At 37.3% G+C, this 17,758-nt stretch overlaps 2 protein-coding genes across 4 annotated transcripts in view; both read right to left on the bottom strand.

The window, feature by feature from the left end:
- Positions 1-14,568, bottom strand: part of dnah7 (dynein, axonemal, heavy chain 7) — a 163,499-nt gene extending 148,931 nt beyond the window's left edge. For both annotated transcript variants that reach the window (XM_010898809.3, XM_034286825.1), the window contains exons 1-11: positions 14,177-14,568; positions 12,966-13,037; positions 12,460-12,565; positions 12,045-12,201; positions 11,832-11,922; positions 11,306-11,486; positions 10,861-10,933; positions 10,479-10,604; positions 10,247-10,366; positions 9,905-10,088; positions 7,717-7,896 (exon numbers count right to left, since the gene is read on the bottom strand). In XM_010898809.3, the coding sequence (XP_010897111.2) occupies positions 7,717-7,896; positions 9,905-10,088; positions 10,247-10,366; positions 10,479-10,604; positions 10,861-10,933; positions 11,306-11,486; positions 11,832-11,922; positions 12,045-12,201; positions 12,460-12,565; positions 12,966-13,037; positions 14,177-14,188 (1,302 nt within the window). In that variant the 5' untranslated portion in view covers positions 14,189-14,568. The remainder of the gene's footprint in view (positions 1-7,716; positions 7,897-9,904; positions 10,089-10,246; positions 10,367-10,478; positions 10,605-10,860; positions 10,934-11,305; positions 11,487-11,831; positions 11,923-12,044; positions 12,202-12,459; positions 12,566-12,965; positions 13,038-14,176) is intronic.
- Positions 14,569-16,091: 1,523 nt separating this feature from the next.
- Positions 16,092-17,758, bottom strand: part of esyt3 (extended synaptotagmin-like protein 3) — a 42,906-nt gene continuing 41,239 nt past the window's right edge. For both annotated transcript variants that reach the window (XM_010898805.4, XM_020055127.3), the window contains exon 23: positions 16,092-17,565. In XM_010898805.4, the coding sequence (XP_010897107.3) occupies positions 17,526-17,565 (40 nt within the window). In that variant the 3' untranslated portion in view covers positions 16,092-17,525. The remainder of the gene's footprint in view (positions 17,566-17,758) is intronic.

The raw sequence follows: 17,758 nt of genomic DNA, 5'->3' as shown, positions 1-17,758 counted from the left end.
GGGTAATAAGTCTGGTACTCAGACATTGAGATTAATTAGTGACAGACAAAAAAACAACGTAAAGAGTACGATTTACTTCAGACCTCGAGAAGATTAGCTGCTGCATAAACAAGGGCTAATGGCCATCCGAATAAAACACAAACTCCTACTTTGTTTTATTGCAGTAGCAGCGAGCGACAGACACATTGAGTATGGTAAGATACACTTAATGCTATGGTAATTGTGAATAGTCAGTCAAAACCCTTTGAAAAAAATACTATACTGATTTTTTTGTTTACATGGACACTTCAGAATTTAGGCTACCTGATCACCAAAAATCTGCAAAAACGAGTAGTTGTTCTACCCAGGGTTGGGTACGTTACTTTTCAAACTGGGGTCAATTTGGCTTTATGTTTGATATTCAGAGTTTGATTGTCAATACCTATTTTTTTTACAAAGATGACAGTGAACTATATACAATTGGTATAGTGTAGAGAGCAAGGTACACCCTTTGATTTTATCGTAAATCAAACTATTCATTTAGCAGAGCCCAAAATGTTGCAAAACGCTGTCGAATGTCTGTTCAGTAGTTTAGGGACCATCATGAAAGTGCAATACCGCTGATTCAATGTGACTAAAAAAATATATTTTATTTTGTGTCAACCTAATAATACCTGCCCCTGTAAAGGATAATCATAGGTACAGACACTTTTGGTGTTATTAAACAAAACTATAATTTTCTACATGTATTTTGGTTGTAAACCCTTATATATTTCATTTTTTAATAGATTCATATAGAGGTGACATATACACCTACAACAACTTGTATGTTGGTCACTGACCTTTAGATTTGATCTTTTACATTTCGATTTATATCAGAATTGATCCTTCTATACACATGTTTTTAATAGCTCAATATCCATATGAGCTAGAGACTTGAAAACAAGTGTGGTCTGTTCATTTACTTCTCTTCTGAATGGTACACCTCTTTTATCAATATTCATTATCTTGATTTTATTGTTTATTGTTATTGTTCAAACCCTATTACCTAATTCACATGTACTATTTTTAATAGCTTCCAATCCAAATTACATGGACCTCAAAAACCACTTGCATTATGTTCACTCACCTTCCTTTTCAAGGGTATGCCCCTTAGATTTTCCATTTCAAATTTCAGTTAATTTATAGGAATTCATCATTTGAAACCTCTCTTTTTTTAATAGCTCACTGTCCATATGAGTTACAGATCCAAGAACAAGTGTGTTGTGTTCCTTTACCTGTCTTCTGAAAGGTACACCACTTCATTATCTGTATTTCATTTTAAGATTGTGTATTATTACAACTCTTTTACCTAATTCACATTAACTATTTTAATAGCTTCCAATCCAGATGACATGGACTTCTAAAACTATTAGCATTTTTATCTTCCTTGTAGACAGTACATGCCTTATATTTTCCATTTTCAATCTCAGTGATTTTACAGAGATTAACAGCTCACTGTCAATATGAGCTAGAGATCTACAAACAAGGGTGGTGTGTTCTTTTCCCTCTACTCTCAATGTATGTATTCCAATATTCGTGCAATGTTTACATAACACATAACACAACTACATTTTGAATTTTGAACTGTGGCAACATTGACTTAATTGTAATGTTGTTCTTTATGTCCATGTTTGGTCTTGTTCTATTTCACATCAAAATATTAAGATTTTGATGATGAGTGGAGCATGTGACAAGTCCTGGTTGAGGGCCTCTAGGCATCTCTATGTGCCTGGGGACCACAGTCAGAATCGGGCAGCAGAGGTGCCTCTAGTCACCCACATTGACTCTAATTGGGGACGCTATTTAAGTTAACCTTTTGCTCTTCCAGCTGTGGATCATTGTTTGTGCCAGTTGTGTTGTGCATTAGTTCGCGGTTTGCCTCTCCTTTTGTTGTTTTGTTGTTACAATTAAAAGGATGTTACCCTGCTATATCACTGCTCCTTGTGTCCTGCCTTCCTTCAACTGTGACAGCATACTCCCATTCCCAATTTAAAACATTTTTAAATGTTAATGTGCAAGCGACATAACAATAGAATCCACCAAAGGTAGCTGTAGTGTCAATATTGATAAAATATGTAAAATAGTAAAATATGCTAATAAGAATGATGTTCTGAGTTTCACATTTCAACAATTATTTTCTTTTACATTTTTATATTCCACCCCCTTTTTCTCCCAACCCCACTGTACAACCAGGTGCCACCACTACAACAGTCCCTGCTGAGTCAGGAGAGTCGTAGATCGCCACAGGCTTCCTCTGAAACCTGTCTGATTAGCCGTTCTGCTTCTTTACACCCCCTCCTTTAACCAAGAAGTCAATGTGAGCCAACACATTGGAGGAAACGCTTGCTCACGTTACGTTACATGGCCAGGTCAGAGGCACCCGCCCTGCCAGAGACGTTGCTGGAATGCAGTGGCACAAGGAAATCTTCTATGCCGATTACCTCCCCCAATGCGACACCAGCCCAATATACACCACCCTACCAGACACTCCGGCCACAATCTACAGTGGCGTGACCGGGGCTCGAACCCACGGCCAGAGAGGTGTTTCACATTTATAACTACTAAGTCAAATGTGACAATGAAATATAAACAAAAGCTGAAACAGGAAAATAATTTGTAGGTGAGGAATGTTAACATAATTATGTCTTATTAATTCAATATTTTGCAATAACCGCTAGAGCAAAATAATCATTGCAAGAAGGTCCACAGAGTAAGAGGCACTGTGATCAATGGCTCCAACTAGGCAAATAAATGGATGAAATTAAATAAATGTTTGATGTTAGTGCAAGCATATTCTGAATATACTAAAGCAGCAATGTCAAATTGGTTCCACGGAGGGCCGAGTATCAGCAGGTTTTTGTTTTTTCCTATAAATTGGTTCAGATCTAAATAACCAGGTGAGGGTAGAAACTAACCAATTAGTGACCTAATTAATCAATCAAGTACAAGGTAAGAGTGAAAACCTGCAGAAAATTGGCCCTCCGTGGAACCGGTTTGACACCTCTGTACTAAAGAATGAAAACAATTTACACACAAAAAAAAAAAAAAATGACTACAATATTTGGTATAAAAATTAAAAGGTGTAGATGTGAGATTAGAGGGAAAAGGACACACCACACTTGTTTGTAAATCTCTAGCTCATATGGATAGTGAGCTATTAAAAAAGGATAAATTCTGATAAAATTACTGAAATTGAAAATGGCAAAACTAAGGGGCATACTCTATATAAAGAAGCGTACTCTTTACAAGGCAGGCGAGTAAACAAATGCAAGTGGTTTTAGATGTCCATGTCATCTGGAATGGAAGCTATTAAAAATTGTTCATGTGAATTAGGTAATAGAATTATATAAATTCAAGATTATGAATTTGGAAGAAATCTGAGGTGTACCTTTCAGAAGAGAGGTAAAGGAACACAACACACTTGTTTGTAGATCTCTAACTCATATGGATAGTGAGCTATTAAAAAAGAGTTGCATGACATTTAAAAAATAAATCAAGATAATAAATTTGGAAAAAAGAAGAGGTGCTGTTATGAAAATTCTTGAACTGATGTATACTTAGTCCTATACATGTATAAATGGGTTACTAGTTAAAGGTAAGGAGTCCCCATGTTTAGATAAGAAAAGGAACGTAGGAGAGGGGGATCTGGTATTTGTTAATGGTCATCATTGGATGGTCTCAGAAGATCATTGGGTTATCCATTAATTGTCTATCAGTTTAAAACATCAGTTTATCTGTTCTCTATCCAGATGCTGTGTGTCCCTTAGAGTTTAGGTAACTCATAAGGTCCTTGGTTTAATGTGGAGGATGACAGCCTGCCCCTTGCTTCAAACCTAGGTATTGACAGAACAAAGGGAATGTGTATTATTGACATGGGACAGCCCCCCCTTTGGGTAAAAAATATGTGACAAAAGACAGCAGGGCAGCATCTTACCACACCCCTTTTAACTGTAATAAATACTGTTAAAAGAGGTACATGTCATCTGGATTGGAAGCTATTAAAAAATGTTCATGTGAATTAGGTAATAAAGTTTTAATAATAAAATGTTAAAATAAAATCAAAATAATGAATTTGGTAAAAATAAGAGGTGTTCCTTTCAGAACAGAGATAAAAGAACACACCACACTGGTTTTTAGATTTCTAACTCATATGGATAATGAGCTATTAAAAAAGAGTGGTCTCAAAAGATAAATTCCTGTAAATTCACCGAAATCTAAAATGGCAAAACTAAGGGGTGTACTCTTGACAAGGAAGGTCAGTGAACAAAATGCTAGTGCTTTTAGAATCCATGTCATTTGGATTGGAAGCTATTAAAAATAGTGCATGTAAATTAGGTAATTGAGTTGTAATAACAAAATTGTAGTTGGTACATTTTATACAGAGAATTGTATAATAGAGGAAGGGTAAAGGAAAACACACCACATATGGATAGTGAGCTATTAAAAATAGCAGTAGAGAAGGACAAAAGCTGCTAAAATTAACAAAATTGAAAATGGCTAATCCACAGACTGTACTCTGGAGAAGGTCAGTTACCAATATAAATGTGGTTTCAGATGTCTTCTTGATTAATAAAAAGGTTATATTAAAAGGTATCTATATTTGGTAAAAGAGTTGTATTGACTTTTGAATATTGGTGTACCTTTGAGGGGATAGATACAGGAAAACACCACACGTTTGTAGATGGGCATCTCATATGGATAATGAGCAATTAAAAATGTATTGCATAGATGGATATACAATTGTTTCTAGAGGCATATGTCACCTGGATAGAAACTTATTGTAAAATGCATATATTTGTTAGGGTTGTAATAAGGTAAAAATATTTACAAAAATGAAGACAAATGATGGGGAAAATGAGAGGTGTACCTTTTTAAGGACAGGTAAACGAACATAAACTTTTATGTACATCTCTAGCTGATATGTGTTTTGAGCTGTTTAGAATGAGAAATTAAAGCAGAAGGAAAAATAGCTATTAATAAGGGGGAAATTGGGAAGGAAGGTCAGTGTTCAAAACAAACTGATTTAGAGCTAATATGTCTCTTGAATAATATCATAATCTGTATAATGAGTTAGCTTATTTGTGTTTATATTTTTTTAGTATAAACAAATAATAACACCTTTAATAATTAGAAATGTGGTGAAAAAAAATTGAAGTAGTCAGAAGAAAGAACATTTTGAAATAAGGATTTCTGCTGAATGCACTTTTAAGACGGTTCCTTAGCCTTATCCGCGTAATATCCCTCCATTGAAAGTAACGTTATATTATATTATATATAACGCTTTCGTCTTTGTAGGACGTTTTTGGGGCGCGCTATTAACAAGCAAACTCTGAATATCGAACAAAAAAACTAATTTACCCCGGTACGTTTTAAATGTGATCCGTTACAGTTACAAACACCTGTCCACATTTGTAATCAGTAACTCAACTTTTTGATTAATATAAGTAAGGTAATCGGATTTTAAGAGCTATTAGAAGACAAATAGGAATAGCTTATAACCAATTGAACACCTTTTGCAGGATCACTCAATGTTAGTTTACATAGCTGGCCAAAAGCGGAATTTGCATTGTACCTTGTGGGTTAAGTACAGAACTTTTGCAAATGGTTTTAAAACCATTGCTTTCTACTTCAATATGATTGGGCTACATCTATTCACGCTAAAGGTCTGTCAAATATTCAGTCATTACAATTAATCCAATAACCCTTGATCTTCCAGAATCTGACTTTTTATCTGAACATTACTCAAAATCAAAGGATGTTTTAGCATATTCTGTTGTTTTATTCATATTTTTTATTACTTCAAAACATTGTTGAAAAATCTTCTAGAAAAGAGCATTGACATTATTATATAAAAAAATCTAGATATCTGTAGCTTTTCGTACGTACACTAAATCTGCAGTAGTCTGATATTTTGCTCCACTAACATTGTCAAAATGTTGCAGAAACATCAGGCATGCGAGTGCACGCTTGCAATCGTGAACACCCACACTCAAATAGGTTTCACCCGCGCGAACGTCACCTGCGATTATTAGGGCCACCAGCAATGGATTTTCAAAACGGAAATTAAAGAAATAAACTGGGATTACATACCTGCACTCTTACCCTACGTGCACACTGTCCACTCGCTCAACTTACAAATCACTCAATCTCTGGCAATTTCCTTACAATGGTTTGACCCACTGCCCCCCGGACCCTCAGCATTGGCACATCGTGCCAAGTACCCCTGACTGCAGTGTGCAATTCAGGGCGAGGATCAATGTGGGTGGAGTCAAACGTTTGACTCTGCCCACATGTGACCCCACCCTCCGTTTTTTTGCCAAAAAGTATTAACCCAAACAGGTAGCACTATATTATTTATTATAAATTTAATACGACAACGAAATTGTATAGAATTTTCGGCCGCTGCCAAGAATATCAGATGCTCTGCTTTTTAAACAACATTTTGCCTATAGAATTTATAAACTAAATTAGTACATTTAATTGCTTTGAATTCAAACGAAAAAAAACATAGGCTATCAGAACACAGCCAAAAAGAAACAGAAAATAATTCTATCAATGGGCTATGAAATTGGAAATTGTATGCTTTCAAATATTAAACGCTCAGCATTTAACTATCGTATACAATGCGTGTATAAAAATCTAAAATGTATTTGAAATTAAATACAACATTTTGATAAATGTTTTTCTATAGTAACCCAATTAGCTATACCACTTTGGTCCTTTCTGATAGCATGTGCACGTTTTCCATAATGATTCTTTAGTTGTGGTTACTGCTTCACCACACACTATTTTCTGCAAGGTACCTTTATTTTGCAACAGTGGGTTTCATCAACTTCTTAATTCAATTATTGAGCAAACGTCATGAAAACTTAAGCAACAAAGTTTATATTTGTATGTATATCTATGTAGGATAGGTTTGATTAAGATTCGCTTTCGTTGATGTTGATACCTTGGTGAACCTCAGCTTCAGTGGTTCACAGACTTAAGGAGAGAAGGGGTCGGGTTAAACGCATTTGACTCCGCCCACATTGAGCCTGGCCCGGAACTGCACCCTGCAGTCAGGGCCTTCTCCATTGCACAGGTACGCGTGTGTGAGAATTTGACAGCCTGTCGTTGGTGGTTGACTTTCAGCAAGTAGTTCAAACAAAGGATATGTTAGACATTTCTTTACTTCTACCAATCAATACAATAACACACATTTCTAACCGTCACCAGCCTTCATTTTCTCTGCATTGAACTATAGGTAACCTTTTATGTTAGCTAGCGGTTAGCTGTTGTTTGCTAGCAAGCTACAGTAACATCAACCATCTTTTGCAGCTTTTTGAATTTGAGTAAATGAGAGAAGCTTGCAATGGAATGAATGTAGTGTTCCTTAGCTGGCAAGGTGACAGTGTTCCTGTCCACCGTCTGAAAGGCACTCAATGCACGTTGCTAACGAGAGGTTAAACCAGAAAGTTTGTTTTATGTTGGTAAGGTTCACACACAATAGCTGAATTTGCAGAGCTACAGTAGCAAGCAAACCGATAGTGCAAACAAAAACAGTATTTACAGCGCTACTTTTGGTTTATCCCTCAAAAAATGCTCTTGAGAAAATGTTATGTAATTGTCCCCTCCAAACCTGATATCAGATTTCCAAACCCTGGTTACATGCAAATGCGCACACACTATGACACACATAAACATCCAGTACATTACCCATTCTGAGTAGAGCTTGGTCTCCACACGTGGCACCAAGCTGATAGACTTCAGCATCATGTCAAAGACGTTGAGAAAGACGACCTCAAACTCTTTGAAGCTGGGCTCAAATTTGATTTGCGTCTTATCCAGAATCAGTTCCAGGACGAAGCCAGGGTGCTCGTAGGCCCTCACTGAATACTGGAAAATGATGGGACCCCAAAATCAAAATGACTAGCATACCTTGGGTGTGTTCCTGTATACAGTTTGGTCAGGAAATATTTGGACACTGACATAATTTTCATCATTTTGGCTCTGTATGCCACCACAATGGATTTGAAATTAACAAACAAGATGCAATTGAACTGCAGATTTTCAGCTTTAATTCAAGGGGTTGAACAAAAATATTGTATGAAACGATTAGGAACCATTTTCATACACAGTCCCCTTTATTCAGGGGCTCAAATCTAATTGGACAAATTAACACAATCATAAATAAAATGTTCAGTTTTAATTATCGGTCGAGAATCTTTTGCAGGCAATGACTGCTTTGAGTTTGGAACGCATGGACATCACCAAATGCTGGGTTTCCTCCTTTGTGATGCTTTGCCAGGCCTTTACCGCAAGATGTCTTCAGTTGTTGTTTGTTCGTGGGTCTTTCTGCCTTAAGTTTTGTCTTCAGCAAGTGAAAAGCATGCTCGATTGGGTTGAGATCAGGCTATTGACTCAGCCATTGCAGAATATTTCTGGTTTGCATTCGAAGTAAGCTCCTGGTTTGCTTTCACAGTATGCTTTGGGTCATTGTCCAATCTGTAAAGTGAAGCGCCGTCCAATCAACTTTGTTGAATTTCTCTGAATCTGAGCAGACAATATATCCCGATACACTGCAGAATTCATCCAGCTGCTTCTGTCCTCTGTCACATCATCAAAAAACACAAGTGACCCAGTGCCATCGGAAGCCATGCATGGCCATGCCATCACATTGCCTCCACCATGTTTCACAGATGTGGTAAGCTTCGGATCATGAGCCATTCCAAGCCTTCTCCATATTTTTTTCTTCCCATCATTCTGGTACATATTGATCTTAGTTTCATCTGTCCAAAGAATGCTGTTCCAGAACTGGGCTGGCTTTTTTTTTGGGCAAAGTCTAATCTGGCCTTTCTACTCTTGGGGCTTATGACTGGTTTGCACCTTGTGGTGAACCCTCTGTATTTGCTCTCATGAAGTCTTCTCTTTATGGTAGACTTGGATAGACTTGGATGATATGCCTACCTCCTGGACAGTGTTCTTTACTTGGCTGGTTGTTGTGAAGGGGTTTTTCTTCTCCATGGAAAGGATCCTACGATCATCCATCGCTCTAGTCTTCCGTGGACATCCAAGCCATTTTGTGTTGCAGAGCTCACCAGTGTGTTCTTTTTTTCTCAGAATATATCAAACTGTTGATTTGGCCACTACTAATGTTCCGGCTATTTCTATGATTTTATTTTTTGCAGCCTAAGGATGGCCTGTTTCACTTGCATTGAGAGCTCCTTGGACCGCATGTTGTGGGCGCACAGCAACAGCTCCCCAAATGCGAATGCCACACCTGGAATAAATCCAGACCTTTTACCTGTTTAATTGATGAAGAAATAACAAATGAACAGCCCACACCTGCCTATGAAACAGCTTTTGTGTCAATTTTACAATTACTTTTGGTCCCTTGAAAAAGAGGGGGCAACATATTAAAGAGCTGTAATTCCTCCAATTAAACACACTCCAATTAAATGCTGCACTTTAAGCCCATCTTCTTTATTCAACTGTAACTTGAATACATTTGGTGAACAGCCAAAATAACAAAACTTGTGTCAGCAGCCAATTATTTCAGGACCAAACTGTATCTATACTTGTGAAGACCAAAAAGTATATTCTAGGCTTGGAGTTGAGGTTTTGGTTAGAAATACTGTTTAGGTTAGGTTTAGGGTTTAAGGTTGAGGTAATTAATCCTTTGTTATGGTAGTCAATAGCGTTTCCTCAGAAATATATTGAAATTCTATTTGTAAGACCATTTGGATTGGCAGGATTGTGGATTTGATTGCCAAGGGGGACCAGTACAAAAAATATGAACAATGAATGCAGTTACTACTGTAGGTTGCTCTCAAAATGAGCATCTGCCAAACTCCTTAAATCAATGTTAATGTAAAACCAACATGGGAGTGCATGTTGCAGTTACCGGGTCCTGGGAAATGAGGTGTGTGTAATCCTGGATGGACTCCAATGCCAGACTCTGGAGCTGTGAGGTCATCAGGGCTGCCACGCAGTTAAAGAAGGACTGCAGTTTGGCTACATTGGTGTTGCTGGGGACCAGCTTGCGCTTGTTCCCCTGATAGTAAATGCGCTGAACTTCAGGAAACCACCTGTTCACAAGTACACAGTTACTAACTGTATGAAAGACAGAAACAGCACGGCAAACGATAATCTACAATCCACTAACATTTCACCACAGAAGCCAGCTAGTTTTGCTGGTTTGAATGTACCTAACCCAACATGGATCAACTCTATAAAGTGTGCCTACTTTCTAAGGAGGATTTCCTTGGCACCCTCAATGTGTCTGGTGACCAGCTGCTGGAAGACAGACAGCTCCATTGACTCCGCCCTGTTGTGGAACTCCTCAATATCTATGAGACGTATCTTCCTGTGTGGAGAGCACAGGGGTGAGATTGTTGAAACGGTGGAAGAGAAGAAAAACAGAAAGTAGTGAGTCTATGAGGATAGAATAAGAGGATGCATAGGATAGAAGCACTCACTCAAATGAAACATGCCACAGGTCCAACACTGAAAGCATTGTGGGGTTGATGGAGTGAAGATTATCCCTTATTTTCTTTCGGGCATGAAGGAAAGACTTGTTCCACGGTTTTGGGACCACTTCGATTCTTAGAATTGAAAATGTACAGGAAGGAAAAGAATACGTTTATCTTTTTCAGAGGACTAAAAACAAGTTGCAACATTTAGACTGACATTATTGTTAACAGGTTGCTTCAATAAATAACCAGGTTTGGGAGCTAATTGTCTTCTACTTGATCTGTTTTCAATCAATCGGATGTCTTTTTTGTTCAAAGTATTAAGATTAAGTGTTTATCAAACTACTGGACATACTGTCAAATCCTCTCTAGATGTAACAGGACTTACTCAACTCTGTGTGGAGGAAGATCTTTAACGTTGTCTTCATCTCTTTCCCTAGGATCCCGAAGTACAAAATCCACTGCAAACAAAGAAAACAAATCAACATCAATACTTAAAATGCATGTCAGTGAGAAGACAATAATAAAAAATGTACAAAAGAATCTAGAAATGTTATTGTTATGCATCCAGTATCATGAAACCAATGAGAAAATGTGAGTCTGCAGATTGACAGTTTCTCATCTGGGAAATAAAGCCCTTTACCTACTTCAGATGAATTAATTGACACCACTTCTACTTCTCTATAAGCTGTTTTAAGAATGTTGCCAAAAATGATTCAGGTTTTTCCCTGACTCTAAGATAGTAAATGAAGAGCCTATTCGTTTAAAAATCCAGAACTATTATTTTAATGACAATTTAAAGCAAAAAGTTGGTTTTGCATTTGGTAAATTACCAATAGATTTCTTCACACTGAGCAGGTAATCCTCTTTCATCTCATCTGTTAGAAGCTCTATGGTCTTAGACAGTGCCTTGAGGTGAGTGGGCACCAGGTCCAGAACATTTTCCAGCCAGGAGTCCTCCATGGCTGCCACATTCTCTGTGTCAATCCCATTACGAATGTAATAGTAATATCTCTGACGTTTTGGACAAATAAAAAACATTGAAAGAATATTGCAGTGTTATATTCCTTTTCGAACATAAATGAACAATATACAGTATCCCACACTGAACGAAAATATACGAAGGGTGAAAAAATGTATAATGGTATCAGTGTCCTAATAGGTATGGACTGTGCTACATATTTTTTAAATGCCTTTCAGGATACATGTGAAACACAAAAGCTTTGCTGAAAAAATGTGGACGAGTTTTAAAATAAGGTGTAACCTACATTTGTAAACTTTTTTTTTTTGAATCTGCATGCATTTTAGGTTTCAAATCAAAACCATTGAATTAGATGATTGTATTTCCCCTTCCCTTACTAGAATGTCCTTCTCTGTTGCTGTGGGGGACATAGAGGTAGAAGGCTTGCTGTCCTCCACAACAATTTGTCCACTGGCAGACTCATCCTGCCTAAAACAGAACGGCAAAATTCGGTAAAAAGAGAATGTTTTAATTCAGTGAACAGTGGTGTTCAGCGTTCAGTGGATGGAGATGGAGTAGAATGAAAGGATAAATTCATTAGTCAAGCTCACAGGATTATGCTGACCAGGGCACTACGGAAGTGCTCCCGGTCCTTCTTGGGCTGAGCGTGGCTACTGCTGTGACGTTTGGAGGACTTTAATGACACTCCAGCCTCTCTGCTCTTGGAGCCATCCATGTCTCTGCTCAGACTTCCACCCGGCTCATCTCCTACAGTGGATATGCATCAGAATAGGTTGGTCACTTAAGACAGTGGTTCTTTAACCTCTCCTGTGGGACCACAATGTTGTAGCTTTACACTAGCAGCCGTGATTCATCTAACAAAGTTTAATGGGATCTATAATATATCTATAATATTTACAGGTTGCACTTGCACATGCTGTTTTCCATTTCAGTCACCCACCTTCAGATAAATGTTTGGAAAACTATAAATTAAAACTATGTAGCTTGTGCTAATGAACAACTTACTGGGGAGTCTAACTGGTGCTCCAAAGGTGCCATGGGACTCTCCCCTGGCTGGTGACTGCAGGACAAATGCAAGAGCAGTGTCCTGCCACGTTGGTTTGGAGCGAACCTTAGAAGACAGATATTATGTTATAGTTTAAATCAAACAGGAAGCTGAGAGCAAGTATGTGACAAAACAATAACAATTAATTAGTTACTCCAGTTGGGCACCATCCCCACTTTCTATCATCAGTGCTCAACTTGGGCGGAAAAGTGTTCCGGTACTTCTAATATTAGGCAAACAGCGTTCCGGTTCCTTTTTTAAGCAAACCTTATAAAAACATACATTTTGATGAACATAGTCGAATTTGCGATTTGTCAGACCCTGCAATTCTTTCATCCAAATTCAAGCGCTTTCTATAATGCAAAACCAAGACGGTACGCATAGCCCATAATGTGCGAACGCGTCCATTACTGCTGATTAGCCAAAGCCTGGAGAAAGGTGTTGCGTTTGGGTACCATTACTGTACCTGTGGAAGTTGTGGTAGGAGGCGTTCCTGATTGCCGGTGATCTTGGGCAGCTTCTTTTTATGCAATGCATTCTGTGAAGAGACCGAGGTGAAATCAGTTTTAGATTCGAGAATCAACAGACATTCACATTCGTTCCTCTGTTCAGACTCCCTTCCACATTTAGGGACCGAGGTACAAGAGTAAACCAGGTAATCGCCGAAATGTCTATAGACGAATATAGTATCATTATGGACTCTCATCTACATCAATCCACATGCTAAATACTAAACCACACTTCATATTGTCAAAAATATCTTTATTGATTTATTACTAATCAATAAATCAATTAAAGAATGTTAAATTCTGTATTTCAATGGAAACACCTTATAGGAGGTGTTTCCATTCATTGATTCATTATTTATAAATCAATAAAGAGTTTTTCCACCAAAACAAAGCTTGAACAAATAGACCAGCTAATTTTAAAATAATATACATTTGGTTTGAAGTTCCTATGACAATCATTGAAAAAGATATTGAAGAAATACCGAATTGGAGGTGTTTCTATTGATTATTAATAAATCCATAATTACTTTTTCAACAAAACAAAGCTTGAACAAGTAGGCCAGCTATTTTTAGAATAATATACAACAGGTGTGAAGTTTCTATGACAATCATTAAAAAAAGATATTGAAGAAATACCGAATTAGAGGTGTTTCCATTGATTGATTTATTATTAATAAATCCATAATGGCTCACCAAAACAAAGCCTGAACAAGTAGGCCAGCTATTTCTAGAATAATATACATCAGGTTTTAAGTCCCTTTGAGAATCACTGAAAAAGATATTGAAGAAATACTGAATTAAACATGCTTTCATTTATTTTTTGGTTAGTGATAATGTCAATAAAGATATTTTTGACTATATGAAATGTATAGTATTTAGCATATGGATTGATGTAGATGAGAGTCCATAATGATACTATATTCGTCTTCTGACATTTCGGCAATTACCTGGTTTGCTCTTTTACCTCGGTCCCTAAATGTGGAAAGGAGCCTGAATGGAGTAACCAATGTGAATGTCTGTTGAATTTCGAATAAAAAACGGATTGAACATTTGGTCCTGGGACAAGTATCTACATACAGTAGAGTCAGTAACTTTTATCTAGCTAATCACTGTTAGCCCTAGCAGCTAGATAGCGACTGTTAGAACTTTAAAATTAGAGCAAACTTACCTGAGTTCCCATGTTGAATTTCAAGAATATAAAGAATTACTGTACTGTACAGTAGGCCCAACTGTTTACCATTTATACTATCGATTCAACTACGGAACTCTTAAAACGCATTAATAGACCTATTAGCTATATATAGCTACTGTATAACTTCTGTAAACACAAAAAATAACTAGTCTTAACTAGCCACTGTACTGTACAGCAGATCAAGTTAACGTTGACCTACGTACTACCTACCAACGCGTAAAATAACGACAACCGGCGTTAAAGGACACCCGCGTTAGTTACTTCTTTGCAAACTAGGTGCTAATAACATGTACAACTATCTAACGAACGTATGCGCATTAACTACCCGAACTGAAATTATCTCGTTTGTTCATAAACCTAGCCAAGCATTTTTCGTGCATAGGAAGGTAGGTAGGACAGTTTCAGCATTTCGAAACTGGCGTACTGTTGCTACTAGTCCGCCTTGTTGTTAAGGCAACGACGCGACCAGCCACCGCCTCCTCCCCGTTTGTAGCCTTTCGGCTCCTCGAGGATCTTTACAGTTAAATACTCTCTGAGGCCAGTTTATAAATCATTACGTATATGGAAAATGAAAAAATGCATAAACATCTAACAAATAGTACTTGAATCCCTATTCAAGTTAATGTTTTGTTCGTTCATTCTAATTATGTTTAATCCTAGCCGGAAACAGTACATGGTATGTTGTGCAGCATCTCTAAGGAGGAAAGTTATTTACCTGATATGGTTATTTACCTGGGATCATTTGAAACCTGAACATTTAAACTACTCAGAGTTGTGGCTGAATATCAGCCTAAAATTTGTTTGGCCTAGCAGTGGTTCCTTACCAGGGGTACTAGGACCCCTGGAGGTACTTGGCCTCTATGCAGGGAGTACTTTAGAACACTCAAGACACCATAGGCTTGATAATGAAATTAACATGAGGGGGTACTGCAGGGGTACTCCAAGCAGAGCAAACATCAATTGGTGGTACAGTAACTGAAAAGGGTTGGGAACCACTATAGTGTGAACACTTGGTGGGTCAAACCAAGTCATCAGGAGGAATCAGCTAATGAAGTGGGATGTCACACCTAGTTGTATACATTCAAGTGTTGGAATCCCGTGCACTCTGACTTCAAAATGCTAAATATATCCTATAGGGATGTGTTCTGGTGGCCTAGACTTAGCACAAGGGCCATAAACCTATTGTTTACTGATAAAAAGTGTTATCCAGGTTGCATATGTTGTATACCAACCTTCAGTGCCCACATGTTGATTTCTGCTTAGCATCGCTAGTGAACGTTCATAATTTGTATTTTATTAATTTAATCAGGCAAGTCTAGTGAGAATACATTCTTATTTACAATGACAGCCCAGGACTAGATATATTATTAATATATAAATAAATAAAAGTTGTCTAGGGTGGCAAATGTACACATACTGGTGCAGCAATGGTTCGAATCCAACCTACCCATTTCAAATGAAGCATAAAATGTCTAACAAAATATTAAGACAGAAGAAACTTGCAATTACACAATTACTACACAAAACAGTCGATGTGTCTGTCTGTATGTGGGAAAGTGTGTGGTGTGTATATATGTTAGTTAAAACAATTTAAACTTCTTTTGTCAATGATGAAACAAAATGCAAGATCTTTATCCAAATGTCCTAGCTGTGATTTAGGCAAATCATGCTGAGACCAATGTAATTTGTTATTTTTTTAAACTGAGGCATGTAAATACCAAAACCATTACACATACATACAAGAACCATTACACATACATACCGACCCCATTAACCAATAATTACCTACCTATAAAAGATAGTAGTTGTAATTTCTAATATGTATTATGAATCTGCACCTCCCCAACCCCTGCTATTGACAAGATGCCCATAAAATGTGAACTCCAAAGTATTTTGACAGTGACAATTTTTTTATTTCTGTATTCTAGGACATTGGATTCAAAACCAAACAACCTTTAAAGGTATTTTGATCCGTATTGGACAAAACCCTAACATGGGTTACATAATGTATCACCCATTTTAATCATTTTATTAAAAGAAATAAACAAGGAAAAAAAGAAAAAAAGAGAACTAGCCAAGGTAGACTATACGAGGTAGTGAATCACATCACAAGATAACATACAATGTTAACATATTGCTTTAATTCAGGAGAGAAAAATATAAATAATATTGCAATAAGATACAAAATACCTGGAACAAGATTGACCTTCAAAGATTTTTTTTTTACCTCTACATTCATATTAAGAGCACCCGTATCCTAGACATTCAAACATAAAAATATCTGTGCAAAATTGGGCATTTTGACTACCAACAGATAAAACTATATTAAATATGCAATTTTCTTTTGCTTTTGACCTTTGGTGTAATATCACAACTTTTGCAACCCTGAGAGGAATGACCTAAGAAAATGATAGTATAGAAAAAGCCTGGCTTTGTGTCAATGCAGTTTACAGCTGCTCTCGAAAGTATTCACTCCCCTCGGACCTTTCCACAATTTCTTGTGTTACAACATTCATTTAAAAAAAAAATCTAAATTAATTACAAATAGAAAACCGAAAATAACTGATTGCATAAGTATTCACTCCCTTTAGTCAACATTTGCTGGATGCACCTTAGGCAGCAATTACAGCCATGAGTCTACTTTGATAAGCCTCTAAGAGCACTGCTCATCTGTAAAATTCCTCAGCCTTCGTCATGTTGGGGGAAGAAATCTTTTGCAGCTATTTTCAAGACCTTCCACATATTCCTAATTGGACTGAGGTCCGGGCTTTGATCTTTTTGTTTTTAAGCCACTATTGTGACTTTAGCTGTATGTTTGGGGTCATTGTCCTGCTGTCCAAGGTCGCTTGCAGACTTTAGCAGGTTTTCTTCCAGGACTTCTCTGTAATTTGCTGCATCCATTCTGCCCTACATCCTAACCAGCTTTCAAGGCCCTGATGCTGAGAAGCATCACCATATCATAATGCTGCACAACTATGCTTCATTGAAGGGATTGTGGTGTTCTCAGGATAATGTGCAGCCAAAAAGCTCTATTTTGGTCTCATCTGATCATAGAATCTCTTTCCACAGCCTCCCAAATTATTTTTCACTTTAACATTATGGAAATGTTTTTTGTTGATCAGAGGCAAAAAAAACTAATTAAATTACTTAATGTCGTAACACAATAAAATTGGAATAGTCCAAGGGTGGTGAATCCCTTTGAGATCTCCTGTATATGAGGTTGGCAGAACTCTGTATATCCACTGTAGTTTATTAAATTTTTTACTGAGCCCCTCACACACATGCTGCACCCATTGCCATTGGTTGAGAAGTGAAGATATTTCCTCTAGACAGTTTTCTTCATTCCAGGTAGTGTGAGTTCAAACCTGCAGTAAAATGTAATTGGAAAATGTAAGATAACAAAAAAGTCCATATTTCGATTTACTGTGATCAACATATTGTCTCACAAAATTTGCCCACAGTAAGGGATTAGCCCATTTGCTTTAATATTGCTGTTGACAGTGACTGATGTCATAGCTCATTACTGAAGACTGAAGTAGAAGAACTGAAGGCACATGA

Source organism: Esox lucius, chromosome 16 (assembly GCF_011004845.1).
Source record: "Esox lucius isolate fEsoLuc1 chromosome 16, fEsoLuc1.pri, whole genome shotgun sequence".
Classification (NCBI taxonomy): Eukaryota; Metazoa; Chordata; class Actinopteri; order Esociformes; family Esocidae; genus Esox; species Esox lucius.
The sequence above is the reverse complement of the archived record's forward strand: the minus strand, read 5'-3'. Positions and strand labels throughout refer to the sequence as shown.